Source organism: Anas platyrhynchos, chromosome 26, assembly GCF_047663525.1.
Source record: "Anas platyrhynchos isolate ZD024472 breed Pekin duck chromosome 26, IASCAAS_PekinDuck_T2T, whole genome shotgun sequence".
In the NCBI taxonomy this organism is placed as follows: Eukaryota; Metazoa; Chordata; class Aves; order Anseriformes; family Anatidae; genus Anas; species Anas platyrhynchos.
The window spans coordinates 734,557-750,545 of NC_092612.1; the positions used below are offsets into that span (position 1 = coordinate 734,557).

The following is a 15,989-nucleotide window of genomic DNA, read 5'->3' on the forward strand; positions in this document are numbered from 1 at the left end:
GTGTCATGCCGTGCCATTTGGTGCCATGTCATGCCGTGCCATGCCGTGCCATTTAGTGCTGTGCCATGCGGTGCCATGCTCTACCACGCTGTGCCACACCGTGCCATGCCATATACCATGCTGTGCCATGCCGTGCCATTCGGTGCCGTGCCGTGCCATACTGTGCCGTGCCGCACCACGGTGCCACATGAAGCCCAAGGTCCCCAGTCAGGGCTGTCCCCCCCCAAACCCTGGGACCCCCCAGACCCGGCTGTGGCCGAGGGGCTTGGAGCCGGGCACCGAGCCGGGCACAGTGCCCACCCGGCTGCCTTCGGTGCACCGGCAGCGGGTGAGGGTGATGCAAGGAACCCGGTGGCCTCCAGAACGGGGCCACCGCCGCGGGCAGCCCGGCCACGAAGCAGCCGCGGCCGCCTTTGTTCCTCCCGGCTTTTATGGCCACCGCCGCCTGCCCCGGCCTTTGTCCGGGACCGGACTTTCTGCCCCTGCCCCATGACACCGCGGTGGGGCCGGTCTGACCTGCCCGTCCCGTCCCGTCCCGTCTGTCCCCTCTGGTCCTGTCCTGTCCCAGCCTCTCCCATTCCATCCCATCCCATCCCGTCCTGTCCTGTCCTGTCTTGTCCTGTCCTGTCCCCTCTGGTCCTGTCCCATCCCATCCCGTCCCGTCCCGTCCTGTCCTTTCCCATCCTGTCCTGTCCCATCCCCAATCCTGGGACAGGATTAGGGTTAGAGTCAGGATTGGGGTTAGATTCAGGGTTAGGGTTAGGGTCGGGGTGTCAGGGTTAGGGTCAGGGTTAGGGTCAGGGTTAGGGTCAGGGTTAGGGTTAGGGTTAGGGTTAGGGTTAGGGTTAGGGTTAGGGTTAGGGTTGGGGTTGGGGTTGAGGTTCGGGTTGGGGTTGGGGTTAGGGCAGGGTTAGGGTTAGGGGGTTATTGTTACACGGGGGGGGGGCAGCCCTAGGGGCAGGCTGGGGTTTAAGGTGAGGCTTACAGGGTTTAGGGTTGGGGCATCCCCCCTGCAGGCCCTCTGAGGCCACCCCACTCCCTGTCCGAAGCTGTCCCTGAGCTGTCACCGTCCCCTGCCCCACCCCGCCCCGGTGTGGGGCACCCCAGAGAGCACCCATGGGTGCTGCGGGGTTGCATCAGCAGCAGCCACACCGGGGCACCGGGACGGGCACTGCCAGGTCCCCTGGCACCAACCACGGCAGCTTCCCACCTCCCATCCCATAATGAGCTCGTGCCACCAGTCCCACACTGGAAAATCACCAGCACCCCATAACCCCCCCACTGGGAAAACGCGACGGGGCCGCACTTGGTTCACTTTGGTTTATTTCTTTTCACGATTCCTTTTTTCCTTTTTTTTTTTTTCCTTTTTTTTTTTTTTCCTTTCTTTCTTTCTTTCTTTCCTTTTTTTTTTTTTTTTGGTTCGTTTCCCCAAAACTTCAAATCCTGGTGCCAACAGCGGCGTCTCGTCTCGAATAAAGGCAAAATTGCTGAAGCCAATCCTGGGGCGCCCGCGGCGCCGGGCCAGAGGCGATTTTTTTTTTGGGGGGTGAGGGGGGAGCTGGTGCGTGGCTGCCCCGCACCGAGCAGGCACAAAATAAATATCGCTGGGGCTTGGGAGGGGGAGATACAAAAAAAATGGCCAAAAAAAATGAAATAAAACAAAAAAATATTCAACCCCAAGGGGAGAACGATGAACACAAACGGCGACTTTTGCTCGGAGGTCGTGGCTGTTTCGGGACGGGGGGGGGGACAGGAGCCGGGGTCCCCGCGGCGAGCTCCGGCAGCGCAGCCCCGCGCCGGGGCTGGCGGGGGCTCCCCCCCCCCCCCCCCGGTACACACACATTGAGCCGAATCGGGGGCGCGTGGGGGGCCGGTGGCGTGGGGTGGGGGGGTTTGGGGGGGGGGGTTACAGAGCCGGGCAGGCGACCTGGTGCCGGATGCCGTCGTTGCACATGAGGGCAGCCGCCCGCTCGTCGCCGTCGCCGTGCTGGCACTGCATGTAGCTGATGCCGTGGGGCGAGTAGCTGTGGTGGGCGCACACGTTGCAGGCGCGGGTCATGGTGCCCCCCGTGCTGCTCCTGCGGATGGTGGCAGAGGGGAGCCCCCCCCCGCCGGGCACCCATCAGCACCCGCTGCTGCTCGCCAGGGCTGGTGCCACCCCTTGGTGCCCCCCCATGATCCCCCCCAGCACCCTGCTGGCTGCCACCAGTGCCACCCAAAAGCACCCTTTGGTGCTCGTCGGTGCCTGTTAGCACCCATCCGAGCCTGCTGGCACCCACCCGTGCCCCTCAGCCCCCCCCCGTGTCTGGTGGCACCCACAGGTGACCCGTGGTGGCCATCGGTGCCTGGTGGCACCAGCGATGTCCACGGGTCCCCAGATGCACCCATGGTTCCCAGCCGTCCCCAGCACTTCCCAGTGGCACCCATGGGACCCTGCTGGCGCCCACCCTTGTCCCCGCGCCCCCTCACCTGCAGTCGCTGCAGGTCCGCTGGCACTCCTTGCGGCGGTAGCGGCAGATGAGGGCCCAGATGAGGAGCCCCAGGAGGCTGAGGAGCAGCAGCGAGCCCAGGATGGAGCCCACGATGATGCCCGCCTGCCTTCCGCCTCCTGCCGCAGGAGCACAGCCTGTCACCGCCGGCCTCTCCACCGGCTGTCCCCACGGCACCGCACCGCCGGTGGCATCCCGGTGCATGGAACCAGCCCCCCCCCCCCCCGGCAGAGCCCCCTCCCCATGTTTCCCCCCCCCCATGGTGGCACTTACTTTGTGAGAGGCCGAGGTTGATCTGGCACACGGCGTAGCCCACGCGGTTGGTGACGCGGCACTGGTAGACGCCAGCGTGCACCTCGGACAGGCTACGGATCAGAAGGTCGCCAGGAGCACGTCCTGCGGGGGAGACAGGGACATGGGGACATGGGGACATGGGGACGCAGGGACACACACAGCCATGGGTGCACACAGACACGTGCAGACACGTGTGTACATGGATGTGCACGGCTGCAGCCAGATATGGGCAGGGTGCACACGGACACAGGCACACAGGGACAGGGAGCACAGGGACATGGGGACACGGGGACACAGGGACACGGCTGCACATGGATGTGGGCACCTGAGGACACAGACACGCATGGACACGGAGCCTCGGGGACATGGGCGCACACAGACATGGGCACACGGGTGTTGGAGCACACGGGAGTGGGAGCACACGGATGTGGGGGCACACGGATGGGGGCGAACACAGGCGCACATGGACACGGCAGCCATGCACACGGGCACCCAGACAATCACGTATGTGCGTGGACACCCATGGACATGCGTGCACCCGGACACGGGATCACACAAACTCAGGTGTGCATGCGGCCATGGATGCACACGCACATGGACACGGACACGGATGCACACGCACACGGATGGACACGGACACGGGAACACACAGCCATGAGCACCCATGGATGCAGACCCCCAGCCAGACACCCCCTCCCCAACTCACTCAGGACCCCCCCCTCCCCACTCAGAGCCCCCAGCACCCACCTTGGAGGGTCCCATGGGGCAGGCGGCCCCCGCCGTATCCATCAGCCAGCTTGGCCCACTGGTAGGCGAGCGGCGAGGCCCCCCCTCGGCTGTAGCAGCGCAGCAGGACGCTGCTCCCCTCGATCAGCTCCCCCTCGGTCCAACACTGCGGGGTGGCCGGCTTCTCTGCGGGGCAAGGGACACCGTCACCGCCGGGAGCACCGGGAGCACCGGGGGGGTCAGGGCTCCCGCCACCGTCGGGGAAGGGTCCGGGGGGCTCACCTTGCACGGTGACGATGACCTCGTGCACCGCCACGGTGTTTTTCTTCACCCGGCACTGGTAGGTGCCGGTGTCGGAGACCTGCAGGTCGGCCAGGCGGATGGAGGCGTCGTGCTGCCCCGGGTCGTTCTGCACGAAGGCCACCCTGTCCTGCAGCCCCGAGCCGCTGCCGTAGTTGACGTGGTGGTCGTGGTAGGACAGGAACTGGGGGGGGGGACACGCAGAGGTGAGGACGGGCAGGGGGAACCCCCTGAGGGGGTAGAAAAGGGGAGGGAACGGCGCTGCCTGCTCCTGCCCTGCCTGCTCCTGCCCTGCCTGCTCCTCGCACGATGCAGCTGCAGCCCTGCCTGTCCTGCCTGGTCCTCCCCTGCTCTGCCAGACCCTGCCTGCCCTGCCTGTCCTGCTTGTCCCTGCCTTTCCTGCTCGTCCCCGAATGTCCTGGATCTTCCTGAATGCCTGCTCCATCCCTCCATCTTTTTCCATCTTTCCTACCCCATCTCGCTTTATCCATCTCTCCAGCTCCATCCTTCCTCCTCCAGCTCTCCTCCACCCCTCCTGCCCCATCCCTCTTCCATCCCTCCTGCCCCAGCTCTCCTCCATCCCTCCATCTCCATCCCTTCTCCTCCCCTCCTGCTCCATCCCTCCAGCTCCATCCTTCCTCCTCCAGCTCTCCTCCACCCCTCCTGCTCCATCCCTCCTGCTCCATCCCTCCTTCCCCAGCTCTCCTCCATCCCTCCATCTCCATCCCTTCTCCTCCCCTCCTGCCCCATCCCTCCTGCCCTCCGCACCCCCGTGGGATGGGGGCAGCAGCCGAACATCCCCACCCGGAGCCGGAGCCCTCCGTGGCCGGGGGTCACTCACCACATTCTCTGGGCCGGTCCGCTCGGGCGTGATCTGGATCCACTCGATCCCCACGCCCTGGGGACCGTTGTCTTCAGGCTCGAGGACGTAGGGGCAGCCCAGCTTCACGGAGTCACCCTTGGCCAGGTACAGAACCTCCCGGCCCTTGCTGTTGATCCTTACGGCCAGGAGGAGAGCTGGGGAGAGAAAGGCACCGTGGCACCGGGTGGGCAGCGCCTGGGCACCGTGCTCCGGCACCCCACGGCACCCCACGGCACCCCATGGCACCCCACGGCACCCCACAGCACCCGACCCATGGGGGCACAGACCCATCTGCTGGGGTTTTAACACCCACAGGGGCTTGGGTGTCCCGGTGGTGGGACTGAGCACCCATGGGTGCTGGCAGCCTTTGGGGACAAAGTGCCACGGTGGGCTCCGTGCCACCCGCCTGCCTTCGGACACGGCGTGGCCAAAGGGTGTCAGGACGCATCCGGCTCCAGATGCTGGCGCTCTGCTGCCCGCGGGGTGCACCCGCCCTGGCACCCTTGGGTGCCCCGTGGCCAGGCATCCTCCCCTCCATCCTGGGTGGCATCTCCGCAGGAGCGCAGGGAGCGGCGGCGCCTACCTGGCATGAGACCCAGGAGCAGGAGCAGGCCGGCGCCGTGCCCTGCCATGACGCTGCAGCCGTGCCGGGCGGTGAGGAGGAGCAGAGGGAGCAGAGGAGGCTCCGAGGCGACGAAGCAGCCCGGCCGTGCGGGGCCGCTTTTACATGCTGGGCCGGGGCGCTCCTCCCTGTGGGGCGGATGCCTTTGGGATGACTGAGTGGCTCCAAGCTGTGCGTGAGCGATGCCGCCCTGCTCCACTCCCTACCTGCTAATTAAGCGCTGCCATGCTACGGGCTCCCATCCAGCCAGAATTGGGCTGGGGGCTGCAGCATCGGGGGGCTGGGGGCACCGGGATGCTCCAGGGCACCCATTTGGAGGAATCGGGCAGGGTTTGGGGGCTGCAGACCCACGGTGGCCGGCACCCTGGGGTGGGCGGCTCTGGGATGAGCGTGGGCAGTGGGAAAAATCCACCTGGGACCCTTCGGGAGCATCCCGAGCGTGGCCGAGCACCGCGACTCCATGGCGATGCCGCCTTGGCCCCACGCCGGTCCCAAAAGGCTTTTGGTGCTGGAGCAGGACTCAGGGCAATTGCAGGAGCTTAAAGGTGTGGTTTGACCATGGGCTTAAAGCTCCTGCAGATCCCTCCTCCAGTCCTGCCCCCTCGGTGAGCGGGCACGGGGACGCCGCGGGCACGCGGGGACCGTGGTGCCCACCGAGACCCCCACCGGTGCTGGTGGCACTGGGGGGATGCGGTGTCCCAGGTCACAGATGGGAACATGGGGACATCGGGGCACGGGGACAGCACGGCCAGGCCATGCTCTGAGCGGGGTGACTTGGGGAGCTGGAGGGGAGGAAGAGAGGGGATGAAGGCTGCTGGGGTCCGAGGACAGGAGCTGGGGACAAGGATGCGCTGCAGGAGGACGGGGGATTTGGGGACAGGGACGCGCTGCAGTGGGGATGGAGGATTGGGGACAGGGATGCTCGGAGGTGGCCAAAGGAGCTGGGGGCAGGGATGCTCTTGAGCAGGAGACAGAGACAGGGACCGGGCTGCTCCGCACTGGGCGCAGGACCTGGGGACTGGGATGCTCCGGAGGTGGCAGAAGCCCCTCGGGGGCTGCTCGGCCCTTTGGGACCCCCAAATTGGGACCACTCTGCACGACGTCCCCATCCCCTGGTGGGGCTGCTCCGGTCAGTGCCCAGCGCTGCCCCGCGGCACAGCTCGGCCTCCGCCGGTGCTTTCCACCCCGCCACTGCCCGAGCCGGCCTGGCAGCACCTCCCAGCCGGTCCCAAACGCTCCCCGAGGCCACGAGCTGCTCCATTTACTGGCCCCAAACCCGGCTCCCCGCTGCCAGTTAACCCTTGGTGGCCTCGCGCCGGGAATTGCGGGCACGTGCTGTGCCGCGTCTGTGATTTGGGGGCCGTGGCCAAGCCCCGGGGCGACACCGAGGGGGCGAGGGGTTGGGTCCCCGTCCCCCCCCCCCTTACTGCCGGGGCCGTCCCCGCTGTGACGGGGCCGTGGCTCACCCGGCTCGGGGCTCGGTGCCGGCGCGGCGCTGGCTCCCCAGCCGGTGACTCCCGCATTCCTCGCAGCCCCGCTCGTGCAGGAAGGGTGGGGAGCCTGCTCCACCCCAGCTGGCCCCCGCCGGTGGTCACGGTCCCCTCGGCGTGGTGGCTTGGAAACCCTTGGGGCTGAGCCTGGCCTAGAACAAGGCTGTGACTCCTTGGCCGAGGCAATGACCGGGAGTGACATGGCCAGAGGTGGCCACCGGGGACGGCGGCGTGGCCAGGAGAGCCTGGTGGTGAGCACCGCGGGTCCTCTCCGTGCCAAAACCCCACGGAACTGGGGGCTTGGTGGCCAGGTCCTGGGGCTGCCCAACCGTCCCCAAAGGGTCTCAGAGCCTGACTCTGTCCCCACCTGGGGACACGGCTGCTGGAAGAGATGGGGAAGGGAGAAGAAGAGGCCACGGCCCCTTCCTGCTCCCTCTTTACCCAGCCCCGGTGCTGGTAAGGGGTGGCACTGGTGTCCCGTGCCATCTCCCTGCCCTGGGCAGTCTCGCCTGTGCCAGCTCTCCTTATTTTTTTCGGCTGCTCGGACAATTAATCAGAGCCACTCCTATGGGATCCCAGCCCTCTGAAGCTGCCAGTCCCTGTCCAAATGTTTTTTTTTTTTTGGTTGTTTGTTTTTTTTTTAACGTTTGCATCACGCTCCGGTCTCTTTGCTGTGTCCCTGCAGAAGGCCACTGCCACAGGGCCTCGCGGTGACACCTCGGTGAGGCAGTGCCACTTCCAGGGCGGATGCAGCAGCGGTGACCGGGATGGCCCTGCACCCACGGGCAGCCAGGGCTGGGCTGCGTGCCGAGAACAAGGCACACGGGGACCCCCCTGAGCCCCCCAGGAAGAGCCCAGGGGCTGGGGACGCTCCTGTCCCCCCCAAGGACATGGTCCAACTCCTGCATCCCCCAGCAGGGGTGGGGAGGTGGGCGAGGGGCGATCTCCATCCCGGGGAGGGGACAAATCAGCCAAGGGGCATTTGAACCACCCCAGCCCCTGGCCTGCACGTGCGAAGCAAGAGAAGGACGGACGATGCTGGCTGCTCCACAAACACCTTTTTGTAAAAAACTCTGCCTAAGCAGACCCCAGCTCTCCCACTGCCGGCGGGGCAGCGCTCTGCTCCTTGCTCTGCTCCTCGCTCTGCTCCCCGTGGGGCTGAGCCTGCCCGGGGGCTGCGCCTGCCCGGTTCAAGGCCCTCCGCTCCACCTGGGCGCAGTACTTCTCGGGGATGCCGGCGGCTCTGCGGAGGAAAGAAAACCTCAGGCACCCTGTGCCACGCCAGGACCACGGCCTCGGAGCAGGGTCCGTTTGGAGGGGACGGAGAGGATCCAGCGGGGTGGTGGTTCAGGGGGTCGGGGCACGGTGGGAAGTGGGGACGGGATTTGGGGACGTGTGGGGAAGCGGGGAGCGAGCAGGCGCTGATGGAGCAGCACCTGAGCTCCTGCATCTTCTTCTCCTTGAGCTCGGTGATGCGCTGGCTGCGCCGCCGGGCCTCCTCCTGCAGCCGCTGGAACTCCTCGAAGGCGGCCGCCCGCTCCTGCGCCCGCCGCTGCCGCCACTCCTGCATCTGGCGCCGGACGTCGCCGGCGTGGGCGCGCTGCAGGGCCGCCTTCCGCGCCGCCTCTGCCTTCTCCTTCTCCATCTGCTCCTGCTGGGCCCTGCGGGCGAGAAGCCCCCTTCCTCCTGTGCTCCGCTCACCCACCCGCGTGGGCTTTTTGGCACCCCCGCGCCCCCTTGCCATCACCACCTGAGGATGCGCTCGAACTCGTCGCGGTCCTGCTGCACCTGCACGCCCATGCGGTGCTCCCGCGCGGCGATCTGATCCAGGCGGCTCCGCTTCAGCTGCTCCTCCAGCTCGGCTTTCCGCCGCGCCGCCTCCTGCTCCTTGCGCCTCCACTCCCGCTCGGCCGCCTCCTGGCTGCGCTTGGCCCGCAGCGCGTCCTGCCCGGGGGGACAGCGGTGACATTGGGGGGACCGAAAGGGTTGGGAGGACTCCACCGTGGTTCTGTTGTTCGCTCCAGGAGCTGCAGGGACCCTGTAGAGCCCCCACCTCCATCTCCAACCTCGCTGTGGTGGTGTCGGGGAGGGGAGGCAGCGCGGTGGCACCCCACACAGCGGCTCACCTGCTCTGCCCGGTGGTCCTGGGCCCTTTCTTGCATGGCCCTCAAGCGCGCCGTCTCCTTCTCCTTCTCCTGACGGATCCTCTCCTGCTCAGCTTCAAATTCGGCCTCCCGCTCCTACTTGGGACACAGCCTCGGGGCAGCTCCTGGGGTGCCCCTACCGAGCCCCTGCCCGTGCCGTGTCCCACTACCATCTTCTGCTTCTGGTACTCGAGTATCTTCTCGTCTGCCAGCCTCTCCTGCCGCAGCTGCTCCTCCTTGTACCTCTGGTTCTCGTCATTGATGCGTTTGATCTCTGCCTGGATTTTCTTCTGTTGCTCCTGCCTCCGCTCCAAGTCCTGCGAGCGGGGCCGAGGGGCTGAGGGGCGGTGGGACCAGAGCCTCCCCTTGGGGGGAGGAGGGCTCCATGGCTTGGGGTTATTTTTGAGGATGTTTCAGCCTCTCCAAGAGACCAGGGCCTTAATTCTGCCGCCTGTTGTCTCCCCACCCCGGGTCTCAACACCCTTCCAGCAAGGTGAGGGATCTCCCTCCAGCCCCCCGTGCCCCCCCAGATGTTTTCTGCCCGCTGACCTTCTGGTCCTCCAGCTTCAGCTGCTCCAGGTGCTGCAGCATCTCCCGCGTCTCCTGGTCCCGCTGCTCGGCTCGCAGCGCCCGCTCCTCCGCGTTCTTCTCTATCTGCTTTACCAGCTCCTGCCTCCCCCTGCAAGGAGAGGTCCCCCCCCGGCTCAGCCCTGTGCCCTGGAGCGGTGACACCGGTGTGGATGGCAGGAGGGGGGCCTGGGGGTGCTGAGCTGCAGTGTGGGGCTGGTGGACAGCACAGAAACACCAAATTGTAGGGGTTGGAAGGAACCTCGAGGTCCAAACCCCTGCCAAAGCGGGTTCCCTAGAGCAGGTTGCCCAGGGAGGCGTCCAGACGGGTCTCAAATATCTCCAGAGGAGACCCCACAACCTCCCTGGGCAGCCTGTCCCAGTGCTCCATCACCCTTACTGGGAAGAAGTTGGTGAGGAACTCCCTGGGCCCCATTTTGTGGCCATTGCCCCTTGTCCTGTCCCCACAGAGCACTGAAAGAGGTTGGCCAAACCCCTCTGCCTCCCACCCCTCAGGTATTTTTACGCATTGAGGAGATCCCCTCTCAGTCTCCTCTTCCCCAGGCTGACCAGACCCAGGTCCCTCAGCCTCTCCTCACAGGGGATGCTCCAGGCTCCGGATCACCTTTGTGGCCTCTTCCCCCAATCCTTTTTGCTCCAGGTGAGGAGCTCCCGGTGCCGGCACGAGGTGAGGGCCCCCCCTGCTCGCCTGATCAGCTCCTGCTTCCTCCGGCGCTCCAGCTCCTCCTGCATCTCGTTGGCCTTCTGCCTCTCCACCTCCATCATCTCGGCCAGCCGCCTCTCCTCCTCCTCCAGCTCCTTCGCCACCAGCTGCTTCTCCAGGATCTGCGTGTCGCGCACCATGTGGCACTTGGCCCCGAGGATCAGCTGCGGGGACAACAGCTCTGCGTGGGACAGACGGACGGAGGGACAGACAGACAGACAGATGGACAAAAATGGACATGGAAGAGGGAAGGAGGGGACGACCCCGGGCGGCACCACGCGGAGCAGGGCGCAGGGCTCGTCCTGGCCGTGCCGTGGGGTGGTTGGGGAGGGTCTGGGGGCACCCCCGTTGCCTCTCCACATTGGGTGCGTGCGGTGCTGGGGGCGGACGGGCAGCTCGCGGCCGCACCTCGCTGAACTCCTTGATCTCGTCCTCCTGCTCCATGCGCATCCTGCTCGCCCGCTGCAGCAGGTGCTGGGCCCGCTCCTTCGCCTCCTCCTCCAGGTCGCTCAGTTTGCCCTTCTGCTGCTGCAGCGCGGCTCGCTGCTTCGCCGCCGCCTTGCGCTCGCTCACCGCCTCCTGCGGGGGACAGGGGGGCGAGCTGAGACCCTCCCGTGCCCCTCTGGAGGGGGGCACCCCCTGACTGGGGTGGGATTGCTTCCCCAGCCATGGAGCGGGCAACGCTGGGGACCCCACTCCTGGGCTGGGGGGGTCGGGGAGAGCTGAGGTTTGCCCCCCTGTGTGCCAAGACGTTGGTGGCACGGGGTGAGGGTGGTGGTCCCCAAGTGGCTCAGGCTGGGTGCACCCCCCTCTGCCCGCAGCCCTGCCTGCAAGATGGGGAATGCCTACGAGAACGGCTTCCTTCTCCGCCTTGAGGGCCAGCAGCTTGGCCTCGCGCTCCTCCTTGCTCAGGACTCGGGACGCTTCTTTGATCCGCTGGAAATCCTCCTGGCTGATGATGAGGGATGCTGCCGGGTTCTCCACGGGGACGCTGGTGGAGAAGGGCACGGAAAGGGGGTGTCACTGGCACCGAGCATCCTTCAGCCCCCTCCGTGCCCTCCCGGCCTGGCAGTGGGAGCTGCTCGGGCTGTGCGGGGGCAGGAGTCACCCCCGAGCAATGCAGGAAGCACTCGGGCTGTGGCTTCCCCAGTGGCCCCAGTTCTCCCGGTCAGGGGGGGGAAAGAGAGGAACAGAAAGTGCAGTGAAAGCTGCGGCCGTGCGCGGGGAACAGGATGTGCAGCAGGGCAGGGTCCACCCGGGAAAACACCCAAACCTTCAGCACGTGCCCGGCCAGTCCCCACCAAACAACGCCAGGAATATTTCAGGCCGAGCCGACCAGGCTGTCATTTGGGGAAAGTGTCACCGCTGCCCCGACCCCTTTTTTCCAGTGGGGCGTCCTGCTCATCCCTGACCGTCGCTGGTCCCGAGCGCTGGCTCGAAGCCTCCGCTTTGGGGAGCAGCAGCTGCCTTTTGGCTGTGTTTGATGACACTCGGCACAGCCTGGGCTTGGCTCCTCTGCCCCAGGAATTCGCTCGGCACGAGAGGAGGAAGCGCCGGGGCCGGGTCCCCTCCCAGCGCTGCCAGGTGCCCCTCCAGCTGCGGAGCAGCCTCACGCAGCGAGCCACGAACCCTGCCCGTGACTCAGGCTGTGGCTTAGAGGAAATCGCCGAAGCTCCGGGTGCCCCCATTTCCCCGTGTGTAAAAATGTGGATAATAACACGGGGCTGCTTTCCACGCGAGGGGTAAGGAGTTAATTACGCCGCGCATTACTCAGGTACCATGGTGACGCGTGCGGTGTGGGAGCGTGCATTACCCAAATGCAGGCAGCACTTTGAAGATGCTCAGGACTAAGAATTTAGTCATTATTATTATGTGTCACCTTTCATCCACCCAGGTGAATATGAACAGATACCTGCATAATAATCGCTCGGGAGCTGCATCACAACATCGGATTCCAGGACGCTTGAAAGAATGGGTAATGGCCACAACGGCCCTAATAAATGTAATGACACAGTGACCACTGCTTGAGCTGTCTCACTGTTTGGGTGACCGACCTGAGATGTCTAGGGCCTGATTTTCAGGAATGAAACTGGCACAAAGAGTTTCCAGCAGCTTTGGCTGGAGCTGTGGCCGTGCCACACATCTGGAAACTGGCCCTCGGCTTTGTCAGGTCGGCCATAAAAGAACCCGAGCGTGTAAAATTGGGCACCAGCCCCGAGAGCCTGAACCGGTGCCTCTGCACCATCGCAAGCTCCATAAAACCCAAGCCCAAACCGTCTGTGGGGCTGCTGTCACGTTTTATAGGGTGCAAGAGCATTACGCACTGGTTCAAAACAGGAAGCAAAGGCGAGCGGCGGAGCCAGCTCCAACTGCAGGGGAAATTTCGGAAGGTCAAAATTAGGCTAAATTAGATTTGGCTGGGATAATGGCACTATTCTTGTCCGTGCGCTGCAGGCTTTTAACAAGGCGTAGTAATTAAGGCCGGGGTTCTTACAGTTCAGCCTCGCTTATAAAACATCCCTGTGGAGAAACGCACGGCTCCGCGCCGCGCACGGCCAGCGGGCGACACCGCCTCCGTCACGGGGATTTTGGGCACGGGGTGGGGGGGAGCGTTTGGTGGGTGCGGGGGGGTGGGTGTCTCACCAAGGGCAGCCCAGGGGACTTACACGAGGTCACGGATGAAGTCCTTGGTGATGAGGCGGATGGTCTCGGGTTTGTGCTCGCCAGCTGGCACCGTTTTTGGGGCGCTCTGCACATCCCGGAGGATGACGATGGGGGTGCTGGGGTGCGACTGCCGCAGGTTCTGCAAGGAAGGACGGCGTTCCCCCCCCTGCCTGCCACCAGCCCCTACCCGTCTCCGTCCCCAGCTCCTGGACATGTCCCAACCCCGAGCCAGCACATCGGGGAGCGCCCCTGATGCTCCCTGACAAAGCCCAGCCCCACCGCCGAGATTTTGGGCAAGGGAGATGCTTCTGTGCCACGGGGAGAGGTGAAAACACGTGGGGTGGCTGAGGTTGGAAGGCACCGGGGGGGCCACCTGGTCCCAGCACTGCCCAGCACCGCGTCCGGATGGCTCCTGGAGCAGCCACTGGGTACCGGTGCCAAGGCTCCATCACCCACCCGGCCCCCCCAGTGCTTCCCGCTGCCCCAGCAGAGCCTCCTGGGCTCTGGGTTTTGCCCGGGGCCTCGTGTCCTGCCTCTGGGCACCGCTGGCAGGAGCCCGATGTCCTCTGTACCACCCCACAGGGTCCATCGGACACGGGTGGGAGCCCCCCGAGCCTCCTCTCCCCCTGGCCGAGCAGCCCCAGCCCGCAGCCCCTGCCCCTGGGCAGCTCAGGTAGCCCAGGGCACGGCCCTGCTCCGCCGTCCTGCCAAGCACCGTGGGTGATGGCAGGAGCAGGAGGGGCAGAAATGCCCCCAAATTGACCCAAACTCGCAGCAGGGTCCCAGAGGGGCCAACTCAAGGTCTGGCTCCGCAGCGTGACTGGAACCGGTGCCGGCTCCTGGCCACAAAGCAGCCCGAGTGGCACAGGTCCCTTTGCTCGAGCTGACAGTGCCACCTAGTGAGGTGTCACCCATCGCTGGGGTGCCGGGGACCCCGCTCCACCCTTCCCTGAGCACGGGTGGGTGCAGAAGCACCCCCGGAGTTGGGCACACGAAGCCCCTCTCCCCGTGCACCACCTCTGGCTGGGGAGGGATGCGGGTACCCGCAGCACGCATGGGTCTGCACGACCTTAAACCCCCCCCATGGGGGCTCGACCCCAATTTTCGGAGCAGGAGATGCCTCCTGGAGTGACACAGTGGGACATACCCCGGGGAGGGGATGGGTGCAAGGTCCAGGATCCCAAAACCAGACCCGCTCCTGGGAGCACAACCGCGGGCACGGGCTCTGTGCCCAAATCCCCCCCAGGTGGCATCTCACTGCCAACATTTATAAAACACCAAAATTCCCATTTTATGGCTCTGATTGCCCCAAATCCTGGCTCTGCTGCTGCTGGCGAGTGGGGGCACCCCCCCCGGGTGGGCTCAGCCCCGGAGGGGGGGGGGTCAGCAGCACCCTGACTGCGTGCGCTCAGGTTCCCAGCGGCACCAAGCAGCCTCCCATCGGGGAGCTGTTGAATTACGGGGTTTGGCCCTGAAACGCCCGTGCCAAAAACGATAACGGCGTCAATCAGCGCCACCGGCCCTCTTAGCCTTGGGGCCAGGAGAACTCCTCGGGCGAGGCCGGGGTTGGGCTCGGGGAAGCCACCCCGGGAGCCTCACATTTTTATATCGCCACCCCATTTTTATATCGCCACCCCATTTTTATATCGCCCTGAAGCCGCCCGGGGGGGCCGCAGCGCTGCCGTCCTGCCCCACGCCAGCTCCCCCCACGTCACAGCGCGTTTCCTTCCTCTCCCCCGAAAAGCCCCAGGAGTTTTGGCAGCCGCGCGGGCTCCGCAGATAAGAGCGGGGCCGGGAAGGAGCGCGGGGCACAAGGCGTGGGCGCAATAAACCCCGGCTGATAAACAACGGGGGAGAGGAGGGGAGGGCGAAGGACGCCCCGAAAGGTGCCCCCAGCCCCCCCCCGGTGCAGATGGGGGTGGGTGAGGGGAGTTTTGCTCCCCAGTGGGGGAAGGGCCCCTGCTTGGGCGTGTTTCCAGACTGGGGTTTTGTCCCCAAAGCAGGGGTTGTGTCCCCAAACCAGTGTTTGTGCCCCCAGCCCCAGGATTTGTGTCCCCAGGGGCTTTGTGTCCCCAACCCCAGGTTGTGCCCCCAGCCCCAGGTTGTGTCCCCAAAGTAAGGGTTGTGTCCCCAAAATAGGGTTTGTGTCCCCAAGGGCTGTGTCCCCAAACCCGGAGCTGTGCCCCCAGCCTCCCAGGGTTGTGCCCCCCCCCCCATTTACCCGGCTCTCCCCGAACAGCGTCTCATCCACCTCCGTGCTCCGGGCCCGACACCGGTACCGGCTGCGGGGCTGGGGGGGGGAGTGGGGTTACCGGGGAGGTTGGGGGGGGCTACCGGTGGGGGGGTCACCGGAGAGGAGTTTACCGGGAGGGAATTACCGGGAGGGGGTAACCGAAAAAGGGGATACCAAGGGCGGGGTTTACTGGGGTTGGGGGTACCAGGAGGGGGTTATGAGGGGGGGTTACCGGGGGGGTTTTACCGGGGGGGGATGTTACCGGGGGGGTCCCGGCGCCCCACCCGCGCTCACCATCGCGCTCCGCTCGGCGGCCGCCGGTCGCCCCGGTAACGGCCCCCCCCGCCCCCCCCCGCGTTCTCCCGGTAACGCCGCGCGGGCGGGGCCGAAGCCGGAGCAAGGGGGGGGGGGGCGGGAGGGGGGGGCGCTCCGGGCATCGGGAGCAGCCTCTGTGTTTTTTTTTGGGGGGGGGGGGGGGGTAAACTCACACCCACGCGCGCTCGTGGGTCGCCGTGTCCCCGCGTGTCCCCCTCCCCACTCGTGCCCCCCCCCGTGTCCCCTCACGCCCCCCCCCCGTGTGTCCCTGCCCCACGTCCACGCGGCCCCGCCGCGCCAGAATGACGTCAGCGGCGCTTGCCCCGCCCCTCGCCGCTAGCCCCGCCCCCCCGCCCGTGGCCCCGCCCCTCCACGTGGGTTGGCACCGCCACGTGCTGCGAGGTTTGGGGGGGGGGCACCGACCCCCGGGCTGGGGTCCCCTCTGCTGTCCCCCCCCCCCGGGTTGGGGTTCCCCCCCCCAGCCACCTCCCAGGCTGGGGTCTCCCCCCCCGCCACCCCCTGGGGTTGGGGACCCCCCCCACTAATTTCTGGGCTGGGG

The 15,989-nt window shown here is 66.1% G+C and overlaps 2 protein-coding genes across 8 annotated transcripts; both read right to left on the reverse strand.

Moving 5' to 3' along the window:
• Window positions 1-1,465: 1,465 nt before the first annotated feature.
• On the reverse strand, window positions 1,466-5,414 carry VSIG8 (V-set and immunoglobulin domain containing 8). 3 transcript variants are annotated; one of them, XM_038167812.2, is made up of 7 exons: window positions 5,255-5,414; window positions 4,651-4,826; window positions 3,792-3,993; window positions 3,531-3,695; window positions 2,763-2,885; window positions 2,470-2,608; window positions 1,466-2,078 (listed from the first exon to the last, which is right to left on the reverse strand). In XM_038167812.2, the coding sequence occupies exons 1-7, from the start codon at window positions 5,301-5,303 to the stop codon at window positions 1,907-1,909; spliced, it is 1,026 nt and encodes a 341-aa protein (XP_038023740.1). In that variant the 5' UTR covers window positions 5,304-5,414; the 3' UTR covers window positions 1,466-1,906. The 3 variants fall into 3 exon arrangements, with proteins under 3 accessions (XP_038023740.1, XP_071884161.1, XP_071884160.1); XM_072028060.1 differs by having other exon boundaries at window positions 1,466-2,072; window positions 2,470-2,626; XM_072028059.1 differs by having other exon boundaries at window positions 2,470-2,626.
• A 2,335-nt stretch (window positions 5,415-7,749) lies between these two features.
• On the reverse strand, window positions 7,750-15,492 carry CFAP45 (cilia and flagella associated protein 45). Of its 5 annotated transcripts, none has more exons than XM_072028055.1 (12): window positions 15,410-15,491; window positions 15,104-15,172; window positions 12,885-13,021; window positions 11,068-11,209; window positions 10,627-10,797; window positions 10,204-10,382; window positions 9,477-9,606; window positions 9,098-9,244; window positions 8,910-9,023; window positions 8,534-8,821; window positions 8,220-8,444; window positions 7,750-8,026 (listed from the first exon to the last, which is right to left on the reverse strand). In XM_072028055.1, exons 1-12 carry the CDS (start codon window positions 15,410-15,412, stop codon window positions 7,751-7,753), a joined length of 1,881 nt encoding a protein of 626 aa, XP_071884156.1. In that variant the 5' UTR covers window positions 15,413-15,491; the 3' UTR covers window position 7,750. The 5 variants fall into 5 exon arrangements, with proteins under 5 accessions (XP_071884156.1, XP_071884157.1, XP_071884159.1 ...); XM_038167802.2 differs by having other exon boundaries at window positions 7,822-8,026; window positions 8,534-8,727; XM_072028056.1 differs by lacking the exon at window positions 15,104-15,172 and having other exon boundaries at window positions 15,410-15,492.
• Window positions 15,493-15,989: the final 497 nt, after the last annotated feature.

Excerpts from the sequence above, each read along its gene's own strand:
- VSIG8 (XM_072028059.1), bottom strand. The coding sequence starts at position 5,303 with ATGGCAGGGCACGGCGCCGGCCTGCTCCTGCTCCTGGGTCTCATGCCA. Across the intron at positions 3,696-3,791 it reads GGTCATCGTCACCGTGCAAG|AGAAGCCGGCCACCCCGCAG; the intron begins GTGAGCCCCCCG and ends CTTGCCCCGCAG. Across the intron at positions 2,079-2,469 it reads CGGACCTGCAGCGACTGCAG|GAGCAGCACGGGGGGCACCA; the intron begins GTGAGGGGGCGC and ends CACCATCCGCAG.
- CFAP45 (XM_072028055.1), bottom strand. Across the intron at positions 13,022-15,103 it reads CGCTGTTCGGGGAGAGCCGG|AACCTGCGGCAGTCGCACCC; the intron begins GTAAATGGGGGG and ends CCTTCCTTGCAG. Across the intron at positions 8,445-8,533 it reads GAGTTCGAGCGCATCCTCAG|GGCCCAGCAGGAGCAGATGG; the intron begins GTGGTGATGGCA and ends TCTCGCCCGCAG.